General features: G+C 45.6%; 1 protein-coding gene across 1 annotated transcript; it reads left to right on the top strand.

The window, feature by feature from the left end:
• Positions 1-731: 731 nt before the first annotated feature.
• ATP6AP2 (ATPase H+ transporting accessory protein 2) lies at positions 732-23,559 on the top strand. The gene is made up of 9 exons (XM_004587846.3): positions 732-921; positions 6,452-6,582; positions 8,505-8,636; positions 15,842-15,937; positions 16,079-16,216; positions 17,205-17,258; positions 18,179-18,328; positions 20,194-20,313; positions 23,092-23,559. Exons 1-9 carry the CDS (start codon positions 882-884, stop codon positions 23,278-23,280), a joined length of 1,050 nt encoding a protein of 349 aa, XP_004587903.1. The 5' UTR covers positions 732-881; the 3' UTR covers positions 23,281-23,559.
• Positions 23,560-25,241: the final 1,682 nt, after the last annotated feature.

The following is a 25,241-nucleotide window of genomic DNA, read 5'->3' as shown; positions in this document are numbered from 1 at the left end:
CATCACCCATCCTCACGAACCCCTTGCCCACACTGACTGACACACCCAAGGCCAGAATGAAGCAATGACTGCAAGAATGAAGTAATGCACGTTCAGTCCCACTTGAGCACTATGCATGAGAAAGTGCTTGGAGGTAGAGTTGCCAGACTTAGCAAATCAAACCGCAGGATGCCCAGTTCTACCTGAATTTCACATAAACAAGGAATGTTTATTTGAGTCTAATGAGGTTCCTTGAAATATTTGCAACATCCTAAAAGTGTTCTGAAGTTAAAACTTAATAGGGTTGTCTTGAATTTTATCTGGCACCCCTCTTGCGAGGACAGGCGTTATGCCAAGGAACCGGCTCACTGTAGGTGCTCAGATCTGGGTAGAGCATAAAACCCCAAGCTCGCCCCAGTTCCGCAGCTGGAATTCCTGGCGGGCAGACACTCACCCTGGTTAGAGACCAGCAGACGCAAACCAAAAGGCCCGCACCTGGAGGCATTTCTACCCCCACGGGCTCTAGAGACCCCTTGACCCTCTCCGGCATCCGCCCTGGGCTGACCACCCACCCTATCTCCATCTCGTGACCCGTCATCACGGGTCTGGGGGCGGAACTGCTCGGCTGTTGGAGCCTTGCCTCCCACTGGTAGAGCCCTCGATCCGTCACTTGAGGGTCCGCCCATCATGCTGACGACTCCCGGGTTGCGTCATCGCCGACGTCTGCGGCGTAGCCGCCGATTGGTGGAGAAGGAAGTATCTATCCCCGCGGAGGGGAGCGAAGGACTGGTTCAGGAGGTCGGAACGAGCCCGTTCGCGTCTCCCCTTCACGCAGCGGTTGTGGCTTGGCGTCTCCGCGGGCTTGCCTCGTCGCTCTGCAGTGTTGCAGCCACCGCGGCACCATGGCTGCACTCATTCTGCTCGTGTCCCTGCTGATGGCAGGTGAGGAACCCCGGGCAGGCGGGGAACCCCGGGCAGGCGGGGTGCGCGCTCGGGAGTGGGGGTGGGAATGGGGGCCGTGCCGCAAGGCTCGAAGGGTCGTGGGCAATCGCAGGTGGGCGGCGGCGGGACGCGTGCCGCAGTGCGGGAAGCCGACGGCGGCCTAGCTTCTGCACTGGTCTTTCCTCGCGATCGGCTCAGGGGCGGTGCGGCTCAAGCCGCCTCCACCCTCCGCCTGCCGCGTCGCCGACCTCCGGTCAGCACAGCCTCCTTTTCCGGCTCGGGAGGCCCTTCGGAGAACGGGGATGCTTTTCTCAATGAACTGTTGAACCGTAGCCCTCCGCCACGAAGGGTAAGCAGACTTCTTAGCCTCCACGGGCTGTTGCCTTGTTTTGCGTTGACGTGGTGCCCTAATATCCAGTGGTTGTCGTTAGCAGTGGACAGAACGGCCTCCCCTGCCTTGTAGATGTCTCAGGACGTAAAAGTTGAGGTGGAGTCATTGATTTATGTGATTATATGTTTTTTCAGGCGAATATAGAGCACCTCGCACAAGTGTGTCACAGTTCCCCATTTTAAGGGCAAGTAGGATGTCAGTCGCCTCCTTAGGGTCACAAATACATGGCAGCTTTCCGATTGGAGCCCAGGTTGGCTACCATTTAATAAAAGGAGTGCAAGTCCACTAGTATGTGGCCTTTTGCTTTGTAGTGTGGTAACGTGTTTTCTTTTGCAGCAATTCCTAGAAGAGGGTATGGGGCCTCATTTTGCAGCGTGATTGAGCCCAAATACACTACCCAGCCCCCACAGGGAGTAAGCGGCAAGCCTGGATTTGAATCCAGATCTGCTGGCTCCCGGGGGAGGGGCCGGCTCTTGCATTCGGCATGCTGTGGCACAGGTCCTAGGACTGTGCAAGAATGTGACAGTGATGGGGGTAGAGCGGGCTGTGATGGCGGTGGACTGGGCTGACATACTTTCATTCATACTGAACAAGTGGTCAGGTTGCTAGCAACCTGGCAGAGTGGGTGCATTGCTTTTCAAATTGGAAAGAATCTTCCCTCTGATAATTTCAGTTGAACCGAACATTTGTTGAAACTCCACGTTTTCACGTATGTCCGATAGAGCTGTGATTCCGCGAGGCTTGGGTTTTGCTGTTTACTTTGGGTCCGAGATCAAGGAGTTGCTCCTGTTCGGTGCTTTGAGCAGACTTTCTGTATTAGAGTAGTCTAGTGCTCACAGAACAGGGTTCTGATCCTGTCGGCTCTGCTTTGCCTGGGCTTGTCTGCCAAGATTAAATAGTTATTTTCCACAATGACCAAACATGACTTAATGGAAAACATGGTTAGCAGCTCTACCTTCTCCATTTCAGAAAAAGAATAAAAATCCTTCAAAACGGCATTATGAGACTAGAGGGGAAACTAAGGAATGAGCGAGAAAGGGAACAAGAAACATAGGGAACTTGGGTGATGAATACCAGGTCATGAGAAGCATCTGGAGAAAAAAAAAATCCCGATGTTTAGCCTGGAAAGGAAAGGTCAAGGGGAAACACATGGAATCTGAAGGGTTGCCATGTAGAAGATGGAGTTCATTCACTCACTGCTAACCCAGTGGACAAAAGTAGGTTCCATTTTGGGGACGTTCTTGGCTGATTCTATCCACCTGTCGTAACAAGCTCCTGATGGAATGCCCCCAGAGCAGGACACTGAAGAGCTAGCTGCCTGCGGGCAGTGACCCTAGGAGCAGTGTCTTACAAGTGCAGACATGCCAAAGGTTATGGTGGGAAGCAACAGCAGGCGTGGAAAGCTCAGGGGCGTGAGACCAAAAGAGCAGATGGTTTCGTGGGGCCAGACTGTCTGGGCGTTGAGTTGGGGAGGCCCCAGAAATAAGGTTGCTGAGATTCCCTGGAAGTTTTTGGGATTTTGCCTTGAAGGGAATGAAAGTATGTAAGCCAAAAAAATGACCCAGCAAATCTGTATTTGCAAAGTGGTGGGACGCTGGAACCAGGGAGTAACATGAATGGGGGCACGCGACAGGCAGTTGCCACCAACCTGGTGAGGCCCATCCAGGGAGGGGAGATACTTAGGGAAAAAAAAAACAGCATTCAAGGGGTGGTTAAGAGTGGTGCAGAATGGACTGGAGTAGCTAAATGGAAGGTGGTGTCATCTTGCGAGAGAGGGAAGATAGAGAAGCCCATAGAGAAATGGTGACTTCACTTGTGAACCTCCTGAGCCCATGGAAATGCTCAATAAACTGCTGGGTGTGTAGGTCTAATGCTCTAGGAAAATGGAGGCTGGAAATAAAGATCAGGGAGCCATTAGTGTGTGTTTGCTGTTTACAGCCTTAGGAGTGGATGGGCGAGTTGTAGACTGGAAAAGCAGCGAGGGTTAGAAGTGAAGTCCTCAGATCTCAGAAGCAGACAGAGTATGCTAGCTGGAGTGCCATGAGAATGTACTAGAACTTAGCATTTATGTCTGTTTTTAAAAATATTTGTTTGAAAGGCACAACGACACACATGCATACATATAGAAGAGCTAGGGGAGGTTATCCAACTACCAGTTGACTCCCCAAATGACCACAACAAGCTAGGGCTTGGCCAGAATGAAGCCAGCATCCAGGAAGTCCATCTGAGTCTCCCACCTGGGTGGAAGGGGCCTAAGCAGTGGGGCCACCTTGCACTGCTTTCTCAGGTGCATTAGCAGGGAGCTGGATCAGAAGCGGAGCAGCTGGGATCTGAAAAGATACTCTGATTATGGGATGCTGATATTGGGCTGTCTTCCATCGCTTTCCCAGGCCACAAGCAGGGAGCTGGAAGGGAAGTGGAACAGCCAGGATACGAATCGGTGCTCACATGAGGACCTTAGCCACTAGGCTATTGTGCTGGGCCCCCCCAGCGTGCTTCAAAATGCTGTAAACATGTGCACAATGAAATTCTATTTTCCACAGACTTTGATGTCAAACACAAGATCTTCAGAAAGTTCACAAACTATATATATATATATATATAGCAAAAAAAGATTATGTGTGGACTTCAAAAATTTTCTTACTCCCCAAATAAACCCAATTCCATGTTCCCTGAACTTTTTAAAGTGCCCCAAGTGCAAATGGGGACTGTGTGCTAGTGCTGTGCTGGAAAGGGGGAGGTGTATAAAGTTGCAGCAGCACTGCTGCAGTGGCTGTTATGGCGGAGAGCCTGAAGCCGGCAGAGTGGCTGGAAGCGAAACCAGGCACTCTGGCTTCCTGAGGCCCAAGGCAGGAGATTGCCATGGAGGGAAGGAGCTGCTGGTGATGCTTAGGGCTTTCAGCACTAAAAGATGGTTTTTGGAGTGGCTCAGTCATTTCAGTGACAAGGTCAGATCTATTGTAGGGCAGGGGGCACATAGGTGAGAGGCAGGAGAGAAGCCATTGGTGGCAGACTGCTCCCCCTCTGAAGGGGGGTGGGGTGTTGGGAGGGAAGAGGCCGGGAGCCTGGGGGAGCCTGGGAGGACCACAGGAAGGGCCCTGTGTGGTTATAATGTTCACATGACAGCACCCCCAACCCCCAACATGCTTTTATGCCACAGTGCAAGAACCAAGCGAGGGCAAAGGAGGTGGCCGAGAGGAGACTCCAATTCATTCATTTCATACTAAGTAGTCAGTGAGCCCTGCTCCCCCTACGTGCCAGGCCACAGCGTTCCCAGCCCCGAGGAGTCAGTGAACAAGATGCATGGAAATCCCGGCTTTCGCAGAGCTTGTATTCTACACAGCTGCTGTAAACGGTGGGGGCGAGGGAGCAGGTGGTTCAAGTTCTAGTGTCTCCCCCACCACCACCGCCGCACACACACACCCCGAGAGACCTTAGTAAGGAAGCTCTGGCAGCTGGCACAAGGAGAGGTTCGTCAAAGGGCAAGAGTGTTGGGACTGCGGTGTTGTCTGCCAGCCATCATGATGCTGTCAGTCCGGTGGGGGGATTGGGGGTGTCCCCCATCACGGTAGTGTCCAGGTGGCTTCCTGCCAGACATTCCCAAGAGATAGGATACCTTCAGGAAAGCAGAATTGCTGTGGGGATGGGGGTGGGGGTGGGAAGGAGGGCACTCAAAGGCTTTGCCAAGTGCTTATGCCCCTGGTGTGCAGGCAGCCTGCAAGCAGACTCCCAACTATGAAGATGAGGCTACAGCCCTACTGGGGTCTGCTGAGTCGGACCACAGCTCAACACAGTGGTTTTTCCAGGTCAGAAGGGGGTTGTTTGAATGCACATGGAAAGTGTGGGTCTCTTGCTGTCCCATTTTCCTTTGCTTCTGCTATATTCCTACTCAGTGAACTAGATGTCTGTCTGGGTCTTTTTGGTGGTGGTCTGCCTTTGGCTAGAACTCTTTGGAAATTCCTGCTCTGGTGACCGAATTAGAACTCCTAACTCCTAAGGTTGTATCAGCACCACTGTGAGGCCTTTTATTTACTGTCAACACTGTAACACCCAGTCACTGCTGCTTTCAACTTGGTTCATACCCTTCCATGATAAGTTAGGTCAAGAGAATAACATTGTGAGTTAACTGAAGTCCAACTGCCCCATACTAGAGAACCCCCCCCCTTCCACACTCCGATTTCTTCTGGATTTGCAGCTAATGTTTACACAGGAACTAAGAAGTCTGGGTTGGCTGCTTGACCCTGTGGACGCTACACATGACCAGGTCAGTACATAACATATGTGTGGAAGTCAGACACCTCATCCTGAGCGCTGGGGGCTGTGTAAAATAGCCCCTCCGCTCATCCTTCATTGTTTAATCCCAGACCCCAGAGTCTTGAATGGGTTGACTCTCAACTGCAGAAGGTCTTTTCTCACCCTCTTCATGTGTCAACTGCAGATACTCTTCTGGAGTTTATTTCTAAAGTCTTTGGTGTTTTATATTCTGACTGACGGCCCCATTTGACAGCTGCATTTCACTAGGTTCACCTATGGGCACTAAGCAAGGATGTGGTCCATCTTAAGATACGCAAAGCTGCTGCGGTAACTGGGTGACTTTGGATTCGGTCGGACTGATGATAAAAGTTATGAAGAGACTTCAAGCTTTCTTCCCTTTTTTTTTTTTGTCTGTGCCAGGACGGTTTTTTGTTTTGTTTTGTTTTAATTCTAGAGCAATGCCATGGAGTTCTGTTCTTTTCTTTTTTGGTTTACAGGTCTTACTGGCTATTATTTTTGATTCTAGAGTTTGGGAAACACCTCTTTCCATGAAACAGATGAAGTGTTCCTGTCACGCATCTCTGGTTCTTGCCAAATTTCTGTGTGCCCCCCTGTGAAGGGCCAGGAAAGCTTCTAGAATCATAAGGGGGAATCCTGCTTTGGAAAGGCTATCTTTGTTCCAGCAGAATGCGTGGACATAAATTCTTAAAGGGATCCTTTGAAAAGTAATGTATTGCTTAGGATTCGGCATTTTGTCCAATCTCAGCTTGATGTGCTGTGTCATTAGAAAAGAAGGAAACATGAATTCCATCTCCTAATCTTCCCAATGGGTTGCAAGAAGTATGTGGTGCTTGTGACTCACTTCCTAATCTGCTCTTTCCTCAGGTGTCTTAGGCAATGAATTCAGTATCTTAAAATCTCCGGCGTCTGTGGTCTTCCGAAATGGCAACTGGCCCATCTCAGGAGAGCGAATCCCAGATGTGGCTGCGCTGTCCATGGGCTTCTCTGTGAAAGAAGTATGTGTGCCGCTTTGGAATGGCTGCTGTTGCTTCTCAAAGAAAGCAACGAACCAACATAGCTCCATTTGCAACAGATAAACGCAGTGAAAAAGCCTCTTTGTAGAGCTGGAGGATTTGGTGAAGTGCCTCAAGCTTGGCTTCTGAAGCCAAGTCATAAGCCATGAGGCACGCCGTTGTCTAGTCAGAGTAGTAAAATCCTTTGTCTATTAAAAAAAAATGTGCTGTCCCAGTATGAATGACATGTATGAGCTTTGACTTTCACTTCAGTGCAGGGCATACATCGATTTGCAATACGTGATATGGCACTGTGTCTACATCCTGCCTGAGGTTCTGCAGATAATGTGGTTGGTAGCTGCAGGGCAGCCTGGGACCTTCCTGCTCGGCTGGAACAAAACTAGAACCTATTGCAGCAACTGGCCACTCATGTGGACTGTTAACAGAAGGACCAAGATCCTGGCCTCCCGAGAGAGCTGAGGGCTTAAGAAGCAAGGACACAGCAATTGGCTCTGTCCTACCGTCATTGTTTCCTCCCATTTTCTAAGTGTGGTGCTTTTGACACGGTCTCTAGATTTCAGCGGTCACCCAAAGCAACTTTCTTCTCACCCTTCAAAGCAAAAGCTCTGCTTGGGAGCTCCTCTGCTGCTGGGCCTAAAGTGGAGCCCCTGAACTCTTTGCAGTCTCGTCACGCAACCAAAGTTGTTTCCACTTAGGGGTGAAATTTCTTTTTCTTTCTTTCGTTCGTTAGTTCTTTCTTTCTTTCGATGTGTTTATTTGAAAGGCAGAGTTATGAAGAGAGAAATCAATCTTCTATCCACTGTTTCACTCCCCAAATGACTATAAGGGCCAAAGCTAAAACAGGTAAAGGCCAGCAGCCTGGAACTCCATCTGGGTCTCCCACATGAGTGGCAATAGTCCACGCACTTGGGCCATCTTCTGCTGCTTTCCCAGGTGCATTAACAGGGAGCTGGCTCAGAAGTGGAGCAGCCAGAACTTGAACTGGTGCCCAATTGGAATGCCTGCATTGCAGGTGGCTGCCTAAGCTGCTATACCGCAAATGCTGGTCCTTAGATGAAATTTGTAACTAATTCTTTATAGCCTTAAACATGAATAAAAATGACTGTTAACCTTTAGAAATAATTATTAGTAAACTAAGATGAGTTACTTTCAACAGGAATTTTATTTAAAATGAGCTTACTCTGAAGAGAATGTTTTAATGAAAATCTTGGGGCCGGCATTGTGGCATAGCAGGTAAAGGTGCTGCCTGAAGTGGTGGTGTCTGAAATGGGCACCAGTTCAAGTCCCAGTTGCTCTACTGCCCATCCGGCTCCCTACTAATGGCCTGGGGAAAGCAGGAAAAAATGGCCCAAGTGCTTCGGCCCTTACCACCTAAGAAGCTGCTGGTTCCTGACTTTGGCCTGGCCCAACCTTGACTGTTGCAGCCATCTGGGGAGTGAACCAGAGTTCCTGTCCCTCTGTCTCTTCCCCCTCTCTGAGTAACTCTTTCAAATACATAAATATTTTTTAAAAACTGAGAGTATTGATAGGTCACTAAGAAAGATAAAGAAAAATATTCTGCATATAAAGGGGAAGATTATGTAGAAAAAGTGTCCAATGCTGGCTGAAGAAGATAATATTTTATAAGCTGAAATTTGAAAAGAATTTTGTTTACTCACCTATCTTTTTCCACAGAAAGTTGCAGATGATTTAGAGATTTTGTTTCAAATCTATCAATTGAGGCAGAAATTGACATTCTTGATGAGGTCACAATGATGACCTTCAATGAAATGTTGCCTCTCCCTGGGAATTGGCTTAACCAGTGTCACCCCAGGCCCCCTTATAGCTCTGCTCAGATGCTTTGATGTTTGGGAGGTGATTTCCTGCATTCATCATTAAGCACCATTTTTTTTGCTTTTGCATAGGACCTCTCCTGGCCAGGACTCGCAGTGGGTGACCTGTTCCACCGGCCCCGGGCCACTATTATGGTGCTGGTGAAGGGAGTCGACAAACTGGCTCTGCCTCCGGAAGATGTCATTTCATACCCATTGGAGAATGTGAGTACCAACTAGAAGAAATGAAGGGGATCTAGTCTTTGATTTGGTCAGCTGTCATTATGAACTATCTGCTAAACATCCTCTTCTTGTTTGATGCACAATTTCTTGAAAGCACGGTTTCCTTAGCATGATCTGGAAAACACTTTCTCTGAGAACATGACATGGTGAGTGTCAATTCACTGAGACGTGGCTGTTCCAAACAGGTGAGAGCACTTTTTGAGATCAGAATTAAATGATCCCATTCACAATAGTCTGCCAGAGTTTCCGGGAACATTGCCTTCCCTGCAGCATGGCATCTCCATGTGTAAGGAGACTAGAGGCTTGCAGACTCACTTCTTCCAGGCTTTCAGTCACCACAAGTGATGGAGCCAAAAGTGAGTGTTCTTCCTCAAGTGCCAGATAGAACTTGGCAAAGTCATTTCTACAGGTGTAATGAAACAGGAAAGCAAGAAAGGTATCCGCACAGTGCCAGAGAGGAATAGAACACTTGGGGGTGGGCAGTTGGTACAGCAGTAACAGGCTCTACTTGGGATGTGTGCATCCCATATCAGACTACCAGCATTCAAGGCCTGGCTCTGCTTCTAATTCCAGCTTCCTGCTAATGTACAGCCTTGGGAAGCAGGTGATGGTTCAGGTACTTGGGTCCCTGCCACCTACATGGGAGAGCTAGAGTGAATTCCCAGCTCCTGGCTTTGACCTGACCTAGCCCTGGCTGTTACGACCATTTGGGGAATCAACCTCGCCTGCCTGTCTGCCTGCTTACAAAAAATTAAAATTTCATTTTTTAAAAAAAAAAAAGACACAAAAAGAAGCTAGCTAGCTCAGAAGCCACAGTTTAGCAGGAGCTAACTCTGAAATTGTGCTCTCTGCGGAGGGCTGGGGACCACAAAATGCTATCAACCTTACTTGAAGACTAGTGAAACTCCAGCTGTGAGTCTCAAAGAGTCACCTAAGAGAAATCAGAATTACAGGATTTGTGTACAGACTGGGTCATCACAACTCAGGTGACCCACCCTATAGGGACACCTCCACAACCTGGAGCTCCTTCGATAAAAACACTGAAGATGAGTCACATTTACAAAACTCTTGGAGGAAAAAAAAATCATGAGAGAGTCAGCAGGTGCAACAAATAAAATTTATCCCTTTAAACCAATCTCCAAGAAAATTTTTAAGTACATATATTAAAAGTATAAAAAATTTGAAAGAATTGAAACTATGAGACAGTTATAACACATTTATGTTATGTGGTACTGTTGTCAATACAAAATAACTACCAATTTCTACAAGTTTAATGTCATGGCATTTAACAAGACTGTGATCTGTGTGATGCCGAGGTTTGAGGAAGACTGAATTGTTTTTTGGGTACTGCTGTGGCCTATGGTAAATTACTGCCAGGAACATATGGTTGGAATGCTTGCAAAAAATGACCCGTGTGCTGGGTCACAAGGGCACATCTGAAGGATGAAGAATTCCACATGATGTAAAGCACCTGCTCTAACCACAGCACAGCTAAATATAAGAATAACAGAATGGTTGTTGAGAAGTCTGTTCAGATCTGCATTAGCCTTTTCCCCTCCACAGCCTCTGCTAACCACCAGTCTCTTCTGTACATGTATAAGTCAGCTGTTTTCAATTCCGTGTAGAAGTGAGATCATACAGTGCTTGTCCTGTGCCTGGCTGATTTCACTTACCATAACGTCATCCTGGCTCATCTCTGTTGTTGCACTGTTAAGACTGAATAATACTTCGTTGTGTGGCTACATCAGTTTCTTAGCCCATTCATCTCAGGACAGACGTGTGGGTTGCTCACCTGTCTTGGCTGTTGTGGCTATGGCTGCCACGGACAAGAGTGTAGCCATCCCTTCAGCTTACTTCCATTTCCTTTGTGTGAGATTGCTGGCTCATGTTTTAGTATTGCACAGAACGGTGCAAAGAATGGTAGAATAAAAACGCATTGTGTTTTTCACAATTGCTTAAAGAGTAGATATTAGATGTTTTAGTTATATGCGAAAAAAAAGGAAAAGTATGTGAGGCAGCAGATTTTGTATGTGTACATATCAAAACATCACTGTAGGTGTGTGGTTCTATGGTGTGATGGTTAACACTGTGGACTTTGAATCCAGCGATCTGAGTTCAAAACATCACTGTACCTCATAAATATCTACAATGATTTGTCAGTTTAAAATGAATATATGTGGAAATGATAAGAACAAACCACAGCTGTGACTCCTCAGGTTTGAAGCATACTGAACACCCAGGAGGCTAAAGCCAAATCAATATCTAGATCTGGAGAAATTGAAGAAGGAAAGAGCAAACCTTGAAAGCTATCAGACAGGAAAGACATCAGTGTTACACAGGAATGAGAGTTGAATGACATTTCTCATCATTGCTATTGCAGACCGGAAGAACCAGAAAGGAAAAGTAACAATTATTTAGTATAAGGCTAGGCTGGGAATATTATGCCTATTGATATAATAACAAAATGATACTGATATAGGGAAAATTCCAGTAGAACTGTTGGGAAGAGGAAGAGCCAGAAGCAGAGTACTGGCCTGAGATGGGGGAGGGGCTGTGTAAACCTATATTTTCTATAATGGACAGTAACTGGGAAACATCAAGATTCAGCAATATGAGTGTCTTAGAGATGGTGCTAAAAACAAAGGGAAGCAATTAGAGGATTGAAAAGTGAGTGCCTCAAAGGAATAGGAAATGAGGGAAGAGGCAAATTTGCATACAAAGTCTTAGGAAACTGTCTCTTTAAGCAATGTGTATATATAACTCAAATTAATTTATTTTAAAAAGTCAACAAGAAGAGAGTTGCACCAGAAGAGAATAGATGCACTCTTAAATAATTCATGTTTTGAGGAGGAAATCACTGTGGAGATTTCTAAATTATTTGGAACTGAATAACAATGAGTGTAGTATATATTACAAAGTTGTGGGGTGCAGCTGAAGGGGTAAGAGAAGGGAAATGTATAGCCTTATATGTGCATGTTAGACAATGTAGATGGGCCAAGATTGAAAATTAGTGAGCTTCTAGAAACCAAAAGAATTTCACAGTAAATGCCAGTAAAGCAGGAAAGAACCATATGCAGATGAAAAGGCAGATTATGTTCACAAGGAGTATTTTTCCAATTTATTGTGCAGTTTCTGAGACGAATCAATGTAAAAGAGTTCCTTTAAATAGAAAAGTCCAAAATGCCATTTCAAGACTTTCATTAGCATATAGCAACAAAGTTAGCATTGGAAAGGGAACTAACCAGTCCCCTTCCACACACCAGGAAGTTGGGCAAACAACTCTTTCTGTTGCTTGACTTTTCATGGGTCGCTCAGAATATACTTTTCCTGACCAAAGCTGGGGAGTGAGATGTAAGGCTCAGAGCACAGACCCTTCAACAATAGTGTTTAAGATCTAGAAGTGTTAGCAGAGATGGCTGGGGTAGCTTCTTGTTTTCTCGCAAGAAGGAAGTCAGACGTGAGACAGACAGCAATGGTCAGCAAGGTGTAGGGGGCAGGGCATCCATCAGGACCCATGGGCACCTCTGCAGACAGAACCCGAGCCAGAGCACCCACTCCCTCAGGCCGGGGAAGGCAAGGGGCCGGGGATGAATGAGGGAACACACCTGGCGGGCAGGCGGGCAGGCGGGCAGGTGGGCAGGTGGGCAGGCGGGCAGGCGGGCAGGCGGGCAGGCGGGCAGGCGGGCAGGCGGGCAGGCTGGAGGACGGCCGGGGGAAAGCTGGGAGCTGAGCACGCCGTCTGCACTCAGCCTGGGCACAGGGTCAGTTCTCCCTCTTCCCCTCCTCCCTCTTCTCCAGAACAGAGGGGCTGCTGGGTGTGAAGCAGGAACCATCCCTCCCAGTTCCGTACTCGGTGCTCCCAAGCTGGCTAGTCCACCTGGCACCGCACAAAGGTGGTGCCTTCCTGGGGGAGGGCGGTGAAGGCTTTGTCACCAGATGTTGCCCAGCTGGCTGGGCAGAGGGGATTCTCCTGGGCAGCCTTCCTGGGGGGAAAGGCTGGGACCACCTGTAAAGTTACAGGGTCTGGGCAGGACTGCACAGTGGGAAATGCTGGGCTGCTGCCAAGCGGCTACTGCTGCTTTGTTTTCCTCATGCCCCCTCACACACACAGGAGGATTTCTAACCTCCTACTTAACAGATGGTCTTAGGATTCTGCTTAATGAAGCTCCTGTTTGATTAGTTTGCAACTTTAATTAGATTTTATGTCATAGGAGTACAAAAATTCCAGGACAAATATGGACAGCCTTCTAATATGGGGGAGAAAACAGATTTTTTAGCACCCAAGCCTTTTACTTCCCTAGCTTAGCTGTGTATGGAGTCACTTCCTTTTTTTCAGCCTGCCTTTCTTCCAGTTCATCAACTTCTCCAGTGTGGTGGCTTAGGGACAGGTGACTTTTAATCTACAACTTCCCTAAACACAGTGCCACTTCACCAGGCGAAATGTTGCTGGCGGGTTAGTGTCATTGCTCATGTACGGGGATACTTCAAAGTTTGTGAGAAATAGAATTAAAAGATGCTTATTTTGATGGCCTCCCCCCCCCCAAAAAAAAAGGTCCATGCATGGGGCTGGCATGATGGCACAACTATCTAATCCTCCACCTCTAAGCACTGGGATCTCAACTGGGCACTGGTTCATGTCCCTGCTGCTCCATGTTCTATTCGGCTCCCTGCTTATGGCCTAGGAAAACAGCAGAGGACACCCAACATGCTTGGGCCCCTGCACCTGTGTGGGAGACCTAGAAGAAGCTCCTGGCTCCTGGCTTTGGATCAGGCCAGACCCAGCCATTGTGGCCACTTGGTGAGTGAAGCAGCAGATAGAAGATCTTTCTCTGTCTCTTCTTTTCTCTGTAAATCTGCCTTTTTAGTAAAAATCTTTTTTTTTTAAATCCATGCAGTTTTATACTAATACACATTTTTTTTTTTAGTAGGCAGAGAAAGCACCCAAGCTCCCATCTGCTGGTTTCTGCGCCACATGTCCACAATGGCCAGGACTGGGCTGAGACTGAAAGCCAGGATCTCAGTCCAGGTCTCCTGTGTAGGTGGCAGCAGTCCAGCAGGTGCAGCCATCACTACTGCTACTGAGGGTTCGCATTAGCATGAAGCTGGAACTAGGGGTTGGCAAGGGACATCAAACCCAAGCAGGCACTCTGATGCAGGACGCTTGTGTCTGCACCCCAAGGCCAAACCCCCACTTCTTTTTGAAGATCCCTTGTATACATATATTTCAACTTTAAACTTATTAGAAGTATCTTGTGTCCCTCCAAGGCTGAGTAAGTGAGCTTTATGATGGCAAAACCACTTGCAGCTGCCTCAAGCAGGCTGGTTGTGGTATGATTTTACAAGTTTGAGCTCTCTGTAGTTACTCATTATCCCTCTTTAGTTACTCATCAACTCATTTTAAGAGAATTTTTAGAAGAGTTAATGTGCATCCTGAATAAGATAAGAAATTGATTTCATTTTGCAGTATCCAGAAATTGATAAGCTTAATTTTTATGCTGGGATTTCATCAGTAAGATGTGTATAATCACATTGATTCCTGCCTGTACTACATTAGCATTAATTTGCTACTTATAAACATGAACTGTTAAATAGGAAAGGGAACTACTGGGGGGAAAAAATCGCCATTTAAAAAACTACCATCAGAGGCCGGTGCAATGGCTCAAGTAGTCAGTCCTCCACTTCCAAGCGCCAAGATCCCATATGGGAGCCAGTTCTAGTTCCGGCTGCTCCACTTCCCTTCCAGCTCCCTGCTTGCGGTCTTGGAAAGCAGTAGAGGAAACGTAAAAAATAAAAATAAAAAAATTAATTAAAAGGAAAGCAGTAGAGGATGGCTCAAAACTCACCCTGCACTCACGTGGTAGACCCAGAAGAAACTCCTGGTTCCTGGCTTCGGATCAGCTCAGCTCCAGTCATTGCATTCATTTGGGGAGTGAACCAGCAGATGAAAGACCTTCCTCTATCTCTCCTTCTCTCTGGAAATCTGCCTTTCCAATAACAAATAAATAAATCAAAAATAAAACCACTACCACGTGTTAGAATAATCCACGTGTTAGAATAATATAAGCAAGTATTTTTGAGAAGAAAAAATTATATATTAAGGATTTATTTCTTTAAAAGGCAGAATTAAAGAGAGAAGGGGGAGAGAGAGAGAAAGAGACTTTCCATCTGCTAGTCCACTCCCTCAAGTGGCTGCAACAGCCAGAGCTGGGCCGGGCTGAAGCCAGGAGCCTGCCACTCCTATGTGGGTAGTAGCTGCACTTGGGCCTTCTGCTGTCTTCCTAGGGTGCATCAGTAGAGAGCTGGATTGGAAGCGGAGCAGCTGGGACTTAAGCTGCTGCCCACAAGGGCTGTGGGCACAGGCAGTGGCTTAGGTTGACTGCTGCAACAACACTAGTTCCAATATATCTTTTTAAAATAACATAAAGCAAAACAAATATGCCATGCCATAAGTCAGAGTGTGCTACCTTTGAGGGGACAAGTGGGTGCTCCCAAGGCACTGATGGTGCTCTGTGTCTTGATCTGGCTGGGTGACTCAAGTGCATTCCTTTGTCAACACTTGCTGAACTGGGAACTCAGGGTTTGTGCAGTCTATTATGTTATACTTTGCTTTAAAAAAATCCAGTGGAAAAACTAGGTCTTAATCATAACTGGGTTTTTTTTTCAGACTACTATCATCATGTGGTCCTCACTGTTGCTGTGTATATTACAGTCCTTGTCTACAGATCTTCAGACGGTCTGAAGACAAACCCCAGCTCTTAGGGAACAATTTTAAAGTTTCACAGAGAAAAATTAGGTCTGCATTTCTTTCTGTTCCGATTCCTTCTCTTCGGTGCAAATTAATATTTTACTGTGGAATACACATTCGTTGTGGTACATTGAATCACTATTGAAACCAAATGTTTTGCTGCTCCGCATACACAAATGACCAGAAAATGATCTGTGGTAGACCTTTGCCAGTTAGTTCTCCCTTTAGGCATGTTGCAAAATATAGACTTAGACCTCTAGGGGGCACTTGGATCTTCCGTGCCCTGGAGCAGCGACTTGATTTGGAAATGATTTGCATCTTTATTACCATGGAAAGCCCCATTGCCCTTTTTAAAATACAGCTCCTTTTTAATGCCAATCTCCATGATTTTCCTTCCTATATTGGTTCAGGTAATAATTGTGGTTTTACTCTTAAATTTCAGGCCGTTCCTTTTAGTCTTGACAACGTTGCCAATTCCATTCACTCCTTGTTTTCTGAAGAAACTCCAGTCGTTTTGCAGTTGGCTCCCAGTGAGGAAGTAAGTTAATAATTTGTACTGATGCTTTGAAAACTAGCCTTTCATTACTTAGTGATAATTTTAAAACTCAGGTTGTGATCCATGCTGTCAGTCTTGTGTGTCCAGAGGAATGTAACTTGGTGTTTTGGATTCTCCTTGCAGAGAGTATATATGGTGGGGAAGGCAAACTCCGTGTTTGAAGACCTGTCAGTCACCTTACGACAGCTCCGTAATCGCCTGTTTCAAGAAAACTCTGTTCTCAATTCCCTTCCCCTCAACTCTCTGAGTAGGAACAATGAAGTAAGGAGTGTGGTTGCTGGATTGAATGCATGAATGTCATTATTCGTTTCCCATTTCTCATGCTGTTTGAAATGTTGGAAACTTTGAAATTTCAGAAAATGAAAGTTGTGCAATTATTGTGCCATACTAGAGTCTATATTGGTGTGCTCATACAGATCTCATGAGCAAACTGATTTGATTAATAAGCTGAGCTGTAGGAAATAGTATTACATTCTAGCATGAGGGCTGTGTCATTTCCCCCACCATCTCCCACCTCCCAATTAATTACGGGACAGGCCGGAGATCACCGTGTCTCCTTGGCGGCTAGTGAAACCTGCAGACATGGTTACACGAAAGCCACTATTCAGTGCAGTGCCATTGGTTCTGGAGTCACCCCTGCCTTTGGCTCCTGCCCTGTGGCTTCCCCACCTGCCCATGCACCCTCATAATTACGAGGCATACCTCTTTGCCAGCAGCCTGTCTCTTTATCCACTGTGAATGGCTAAGACCACCAGCAGGGAAAGTGGTCAAAGGGAGTGAGCAAACTGGGCCACTGGCAGGATCTCAGTGCAGTGCAGCTGGAGGGAACCCCACTGTAGAATGTGGGTGTATGAAAAATGGAGTAGTGATCACCCTGCCAGGGCATGGCGGTCACCTCTTTCTTTGGAAACAGCATTTGATAGCTTTTTCAATGGAAGCGAACCTCTCGAGGGGAGCACAGTTGTAGGCGTTCTCTTTCGTGAGTGACATTTGTAATATCCTGTGCCTTGTTTTGGTAAATGGCAAACAGAAGGGAACTTCAAAAAGTCTGTGGAAAAATGGAATTAAGAGGTAAATTTATTTCAGTGCAGAAAACTTGAAATCATAGCATTCTTTAAGTAGTTGATGGGAAATGCACTTTATGGAAAAAACATGTCTTTTAGTTCCATTTTTCAAGAATGCTTGAGGTCCCCTTGTACAGCTCTCTGATGCATATTTAAAATAATGCTCATTTCCTTTGGCTTTGAAGGTTGACCTACTCTTCTTCTCTGAACTGCAAGTATTACATGACATTTCAAGTTTGGTAAGTTGACAGCCCTCACGTTTTAGTTCAATTTTGTTTAGCTTTTAGAGGATCCCTGAATGATACTGAAGGACAGTGGGAAAGTTGATGTCTGATATTTAGGATTTCATGAAAACTGCGAAGTTAGGGAGTTTTAAATTCATCTCCTGTTTAGAGTCATTATTTTGCATTTATACTTTTTTAAAAATGCATTTATACCTTTAAGAGAGACAGTATATTCTCCAAGAATACAGGCCTGGGAATAAGAACACCACCTTGGCTATAGTCCTAACTTAGCCATCAATTTTTTTCTAAGATATTAAGACTTGATTCTGGTATCTTTGGGCCGACCATGGAAATAATATTGGAGCTAATAGTGCTATTGACCAAGTCAAGAAGAGACTAAATCTGCCTGAATTTTTTTCTGGTGAATGCATTTTACAAAATCATCCTTGTGGCTAAAATGGAACCCCTTAGCTGTTTGCTCGCTGCCAAAATCAGTTCCTAAACTTTTCAGCGCGCATCACCTTGGGGGAAGCAGAAGTTCTGCAAGCCAAGCACTGTAGCCCTAGGATGCCATCTGAGAGGGGCTATGGGAGGTGTGTTCTGCTCTAACCACGGGGGGCTCGTAGATTCCTGAACTCATCAGGCTGGTCTACCCTTCTATTCTTTCACCCCCTGGCTCATATCTGAAGTCTTAAAACCAAGGCAGTTTTTGAAGAGCTTTCATTAAAGATTCAGAGTCCAGGCACTGCTCCTAAACCTAAGATTTGTGTTAGGTTTGTTTTTATCAAAAACTCCTATTTAAAACCAGTTGCCTTTGCCCCCATTTTAGACTGTTGAGACACTGGCATGGGTCAATAAATAAGGCCTAACACTTGGAACGGCTGTGTGCGACACCTTACTTTGTCTGCTGTCACGCTTTGCTCTCTTTTCCCCAGTTGTCTCGACATAAGCATCTAGCCAAGGACCATTCTCCAGATCTGTATTCGCTGGAGCTGGCAGGTTTGGATGAAATTGGGAAACGTTATGGACAAGACTCTGAGCAATTTCAAGATGCTTCTAAGATCCTTGTGAATGCCCTGCAAAAGGTAAATTTCAGTGTGGGTAAGAGTGTGGAGTGTGCCCAGCTCTTAGCCTCCACATGGAAAACTGCTCCAGGAAACATGAGTCAAGTCTCCCGTGCCCTCTGCAGGGCTCTCCTTATCACAGTGGCCAAGGGTAGAGTCCGAAGTGGGTATGCATAGTGGGAGGTTTTTTTCCCAATGTTGGAAGGAGCAGCATTAGAAAGCAAGTGATACCTCCAGCGCAGTACTGTGCATATGTGGATTGTGTATAAATATGTAAAACTTAGCACTGTAATCACTTTTTTTAAAGATTTTTACTGGAAAGGCATATTTACAGAGAAGGAGAGACAGAAAGAAAGATCTTCCATCCACTGGTTTACTCCCCAAGTGGCTGCAATGGCCAGAGCTGAGTTGGTCCAAAGCCAGGAGCCAGGAACCTCTTCCAGGTCACCCACGCAGGTGTGCAGGGTTCCAAGGCTTTGGGCCGTCCTCTGCTGCTTTGCCAGGCCACAAGCAGGGAGCTGGAAGAGAAGTGGAGCAGCTGGGATACAAACTGGCGCCCATATGGGATCCCAGTGCAGGCAAGGTGAGAACTTTAGCTATTAGGCTACTGTGCTGGACTCAGTGCTATAATCATGTGTTAGTGGCTTTAAATACATTGACATATTGCACAACCTCCATCACCAGGACTTTCTCATTTTCCTGAACTAAAACTCTGTACGTGTTAAACACTGTGAGACAGCCGAGGTAGACTGCCTAGCATAGTAACAGGCATTTAGTAGGTGCTTAAGAAATGCATGGTCTCCTCTGCCCTTGAAGTTGTTCACCTGAACTTCTTTAGTAAGGCCTTGCAGAAGTTTGTGATTAAACAGAGACCACTTAGGAAGATTCGGTGTTATTGTGATTTATTTCTATTCGCTTGAAAGGCAGAGAGGAACAGTCTCCCATTCATGGTTCACTCTGTAGATGCTCCCAGCAGCACAGACTGCAGCAGGTTGAAGCCAGGCCTCAGAGTCAGTCCACTCTCCCACAGGGGTGTCCGAAACCTAAGCATTTGAGTCATTACCTACTGTTTGCCAATGTGGGTGTTAGCAGGAACCTGCAATTGGGAGCAGAGCCAGAACTAGAACCCAGCACTATGATATGGGTCACCAATTGTCCTAAATTGCACCAAAGGCCCCACATCAGGAGGAATTCTTCATTTCCCTTTCTATCTTCCCCCTCCCCAAGTTTATATGCCAACAAGTTCAGTCTCAAAGCAACCACTTTCAAAATTTCAATAGCTGTTCAAGCTCAATGCTTTTCTGAATATTTTAACATAATCAAAAGCTTGAAGACTTGGACCTCTCTAAGACAATAGTGTAGGGGCTAGCACCGTGGCATTATAGGTTAAGCTTTTGCCTGTGGTGCCAGCATCCTGTATGGGGACTGGTTGGAATCCCAGCTGCTCCACCTCTAATCCAGCTTCCTGCTAATATACCTGAGAAAGCAGCAGCAGATGACTCAAGTCCTTGGGCCCCTCCCTGTACCTACCTGGGAGACCTGGAAGAAGCTCCCAGCTTCTGACCAGCCCAGCTCTGACTATTGTAACCATCTAGGGAGTGAACTAGTGGATGGAAGATTTGTCTCTCCTCTCTTAACTATGCTTTTCAAATAAAAATAAATAAATCTTTGAAAATAAAAATAATAAGACATAGTGTAGTTTGTGAACCACCAGTAAGTATATGGCTTATGGCTACACTAATGATTTATAAGCCATTTTTTAAAAAGAATGTGAGTGATGCATGTTAATTAGCTCAGTTGAGCCATTTTGTGTAAAGACTTTATTTGTCCATTTAGAAGTGATAAAGATGTATTTGAGACAAATAACATTAATAAGAGATTTTCAGTTTGCAGATGACATGTACAATCTGTATGGTGGGAATGCTGTGGTGGAATTAGTGACTATCAAATCATTCGACTCACCCGCTGGGAGGAAGGCAAGGACCATCCTTGAGATAAAACAAGATGTAAGTATGATTTTACATCCTGCTTTAAAACTTACAAAGGTCACTTTAAAAAACAGATCCAATCCTGTAGCTCCTGTGGGTGACACAAAGGAGCAGTCGGTGAATCAGACAATCAATTTCAGTTGAAGGCAAGGTTTCTCATTTACAGTTTGCCACTTCTTTGCCAGTAATGCTCACTTCTTTGTGGGTGTAATCACACCACGCAAGCAGTTGAGTCTGGGGTAAAAATCAAATCTGTCAAAGCCAAAAAGGCCATTCAGATATGGGTAGACATGAGGAGGCATCCAAAGTGCCCCTGCGGGGATGGCAGGCTCCCGCCACCTGTGGATGCCACTCCTCTAGGAGGTGCCTCGTCGTCTCTGTGGCACAGGTTCATTGTGACCCTTTTGTGCACGACTCTAATTTGACTTGACTTCAACAGTCTTTTGATAAGGCTCCTTCTTTGATCTTAAGCATTTAGTGGGTTGGAGGCACGGTCAGTGGCCATGGTAAAATATATGTGTCTTTGTCACTGGTTAGTGAGTTAATACCTTGCAGCCACCACCTCGAATCCTTAGACCATTTTTGCTAAACATACTAGACCAAAGTGAATGCTCTGAAACGGGAAGTCAGTATGAAACGTGCAGTCTCCGATTCCCTCAGTCTTGTCACTGGCCATCACTGTGGTACATCCAGCCCCTCTGTACTCATGCTCTGTCCTGCTTCCCAGAGGAGAGAGGCCTCAGCATGAAGTATCTTTGTAGGCTTCGGAAATTAGGTTGTGACAATGACTGTGCAGCTCTGTAAATACACTAAAATTCATTGAGTCATCCCTGTCAAAGGCATGGGGAAGGGAACCTGCTTATGAAGAGAAACCAATAATCTTTCCAGGGTTGGAGATCTTCACTTCAACCCTAAGCTCTCTGCGGTAACACACACATGTGCGTCCCCATTCTCTGCTCCAGCTGAAACGCCCAGCTTCCCTGAGTGTAAGGAGATGCTGATCGCGTGCTCCTAGTGGGGCAGATAGAACCTGGGTGGGTATTCTCCATTCGCACTGCTAGGCACCGTGCCCTCATTTCTCGCACCTCACTATGGCACTGCCTTCTTCTTCTTCTTTGTTTTAATATATATTTTTATTATACTATTTATGTATCTGAGGTGAAGGGGGATATTGAGGGAGAATCCCCACCCAGTCTCCCACCCGCCCAAAGTCCCGGATGTGGGGCATGCTCTGAGATACTTGCTCAAGTAGTCTTAATAGTCCTCCAGTTATGGATCGCTGCCAGTCTCACCACTCCCAGCTCGATTAGGTCATTGAAGAATCCACTGATTGTCACAGTCCATCATAGAGTCTTCCTTTGCCCAGTATTTCGCTGCCCAACATTTAGCTGAGGTGGTTGATTGACCTGTTCGGCACTGCCTTCTAAATTGTGTCCCTGTTTGCTCAGCTGGCCTGTCCCAGATCCATCCTACAGACTGACATCAAACTTCACCTTTTTTAAGCCAAACCTGATCGTGTCACTCACTTCCTGTCTAGAAGTGGCCCCTGACTTCTCCGTGCCCCTAGGTACAAGTCCAGATACTCCATGTCTTCCCTGATTCTACTCCCTGTCCTGCTGTCGTCCTACTGTTGAAGTGTTCAGGGCCAAAATGAATTCACTTTTATCATCAATGCCTTTGCCAGGCCAGGAACTGATCCTCTCTCCTCTCCTCTCCCCTCCTGTGAGGCCTGGCAGATCCGGCTCCAAGACAGGTGATGGGATTGATGCACCATTTGTTTCCCTCTTTAAAATTATAAGCTGGTTAATACTAGTAAAAGAATGAAAATATTAACTCCCTGTGGCTTAAGAGAACAGTCGTGCCTGGCAAGAGCTCCTACCTTCTCGGTCTGTCCGTCCCTCTCCAGAGGTGACTATTAGCCTGCCTATTCTCTGTCATGCTCTGCTTTTCCTTACACTTGGGCTGCATGTGTGCTATCATCTGGTTTCATCTGTATTTGAATTTTTTACAAATAGAATCACACTGCACATCTTCTTCTGGTTCTTTGCTCAGTATTGTCTTTAAGAAAACCATGCCAGGTAATCAACATGGCTGTAGTTCTGTCACTTTATTTCTGTTACAACCCTTGTGTGGGTTTACTACAACTATGCATTCTGTTGCTGTTCTCATGTGTGTCCTGGAATGGGTATAGCTAGACGTCTTCCCTAGGCTGTGGACTTCCTGAAGCGCAGTATATGCACACCTTCAACTTCATTTGGTGTTGCCAACTTTTCTCAAGCAGCTGGACCAGTTTATACTACGACCAGTACTGCCAAGTACCCTCTCCACAAAGGTCCCCATTAGTTCCTCCTGGTGCAAGTGATATCTTATGCCAATTATGAATAAATGTCTGTTAGACAAATGAATCCTAGCCACTATATTGAGATCATTTCCAATCTTAAAATTCTTCCCTTGGGGCAGATGCTGTGCAAGTTAAGCCTTGACTTGTGACACTGGCATCCAATATGGATGGCAATTCAAGTTTCGGCTGCTCTATTTCCAACCCAGCTTACCAAGTGCTGGGGCCCCTGCACCCATGTAGGGAACACAGAACAAGCTCCTGGCTTTGGACAAGCCTGTAACTCCACCTGTTGTAGCCATTTATGGAGTGAACCGGCAGATGGAAGATTCTCTCTCTCTCATCTTTCCTTCTTTCTCTGGAACTCTGCCTTTCAAGTAAAAATAATTAAATCTTTGAAAAAGAATGGCTTTTGAAAAAATTTATCCTTGTTGATTTTTTTTCTTTTTTCATTGTAGAATCCAAGTCCCTACAACCTTGCATATAACTATAATTTTCAGTATCCAGTGATTTTCAACATGATACTTTGGATCATGATCGCCTTGGCCTTCTCTGTGATCATCACTGCTTACAATATTTGGAACATGGATCCCGGATATGATAGCATCATTTATAGGATGACAAACCAGAAGATTCGAATGGATTGAACTTGTCAGACTTAGGAAAGGAGTTTAGGAATTGCTTGTTTTATTAAAATGTATCTTTTAGTGTGGTTTGAAGTAGATAGAATACTTTAAATTTGTTTTAAAAAATGTTCTCTATTTTGTCTGTGCCTGTGATGTTTTTTCAGAGTGAAGTGTAGTATTGATATGAAGTGAACTCCATGACAGATTCCATGATAAGCTCGACTGTTATGACATACCCATGTAATATAATCTCATTCCATTTAATAAAGTTGGAAATATGCACTGAATGAAAATGTAAAACGCTTGGAACAGTCTCTGTTATTTATGTTGGAAAAGTACACTGAATTTATTACAGAAACATCAATGCTCAACTTTCTCACACAAGATAGGAAAAAAGATCATGTTTGGGATGTTGTATCTGAACCATTTATAAATGTCTTAATTTGATGTAAATATCTGAAACAAAAGAAAAGTGTTTTAGTGCAGCCTTCAAACGTGGGTGTGCATATACAATCGCTTTGCTCTAGGACTGTCTGATGAACAGGGTAGCTGGTTTCTGAACTTCTGCAAGTTTGGTGGTCTATTTAGTATAGATGTTGAAGCTGCTGCAGTGATCTATGGGGAGACTAGCTTTGTGGAGTCTAGATACTTACAATTATACAGATAGAGACAGATCTTTGGGAAAGGTATCTTGAATCATGTTTTTGCTTCAATAACCTTTCCCCTATAAATTTACTATAGTATGGGTAAAATTTCATTCTGCAGAGTATTAAATGAAAAATGGATGATTTTTACTTTTCGTGTAGAAGTGGACCAATGACTATAAGGAGTGACAAAGTTATGAATGATTCCAAATTTGTTCCACTTCAGTACTAAATTTTTTATAATGTACAAACCTGTCGGACAGAGCCCAGTGAGGTAACCTAGTGGCTAAAGTCCTCGCTTTGCATGCGTCAGGATCCCATATGGGCGCTGGTTCTAATCCCGGCAGCTCCACTTCCCATCCAGCTCCCTGCTTGTGGCCTGGGAAAGCAGTTGAGGACGGCCCAAAGCCTTGGGTTCCTGCACCCTTGTGGGAGACCTGGAGGGGGTTCCAGGTTCCTGGCTTCGTATTGGCGCAGCACCGGCCGTTGCGCTCACTTGGGGAGTGAATCATCTTATGGAAGATCTTCCTCTCTGTCTCTCCTCCTCTATATATATCCGCCTTTCCAATAAAAATAATAAATCTTTAAAAAAAAAAACTTCCATAAATAGGGCTGGTGTTGTGGTATAATGGATTAAGCCACTGCCTACAAAGCCCATATAGGCATCTAGCCCATCCCATATAGGCACTGGTTCAAGTCCTAGCTACACCAGTTTTGATCCAGCTCCCTGCTGGCACACCTGGGGAACAAGTGGAAAATGGCCCAAGTCCTTGGGCCCCTGCACCCAGATAAGAGACCAAGAAGAAGCTCCTGGCTTCAGCCTAGGCCAGCTCTGGCAAATGTGACTACTACATGGCGAATGAACCAGAAGATGGACGCACTCTCTCGTCTCTTCCCCTACCCCCTCTCTCTGTAACTCTTTCAAATAAGTAGATCTTTTCTTAAACATCAGACTTCTTTAGAATGGAGTCAGTTTTTGTTTTCCTCTGGCCTCTCACTGAAATATACGTAATAGTGTGAAGCAGTCTCACAGGGAAGAAAAACTACCAAGTCACTCAAGTATTCTCTGCTCTTCACCCCTTGCCAGCTTGATGGGGTGATGGCGTTTTAGCTGCCTGGTCCCAACAGAGCTCACATTTGGGGAGCAGAAATCTATACTGCTGCAGAGCAGTTGGAATCCATTTTTCTCCCAAGTTTCTTATATAAACATTGCCATAGAAGTTAGACTGTTATGATTAAATATGAAGTAAACCAATGCCTTTGTAATTTAAAACTGATGAGACTTTAAGTTCTAGGGGAAGAAAAAAAATTAATTACATGACAGCACTAATCCTTACA

This window comes from Ochotona princeps, chromosome X (assembly GCF_030435755.1).
Source record: "Ochotona princeps isolate mOchPri1 chromosome X, mOchPri1.hap1, whole genome shotgun sequence".
Lineage (NCBI taxonomy): Eukaryota > Metazoa > Chordata > Mammalia > Lagomorpha > Ochotonidae > Ochotona > Ochotona princeps.
This window is presented reverse-complemented; position numbering and strand designations above follow the sequence as displayed.

Bases quoted from the DNA above. Each gene is read 5' to 3' on its own strand.
- ATP6AP2 (XM_004587846.3), top strand. From the start codon at position 882: ATGGCTGCACTCATTCTGCTCGTGTCCCTGCTGATGGCAG. The intron at 922-6,451 runs GTGAGGAACCCC...CTCTTTCCTCAG, and splicing joins CGTGTCCCTGCTGATGGCAG to GTGTCTTAGGCAATGAATTC. The intron at 20,314-23,091 runs GTAAGTATGATT...TTTTCATTGTAG, and splicing joins TCCTTGAGATAAAACAAGAT to AATCCAAGTCCCTACAACCT.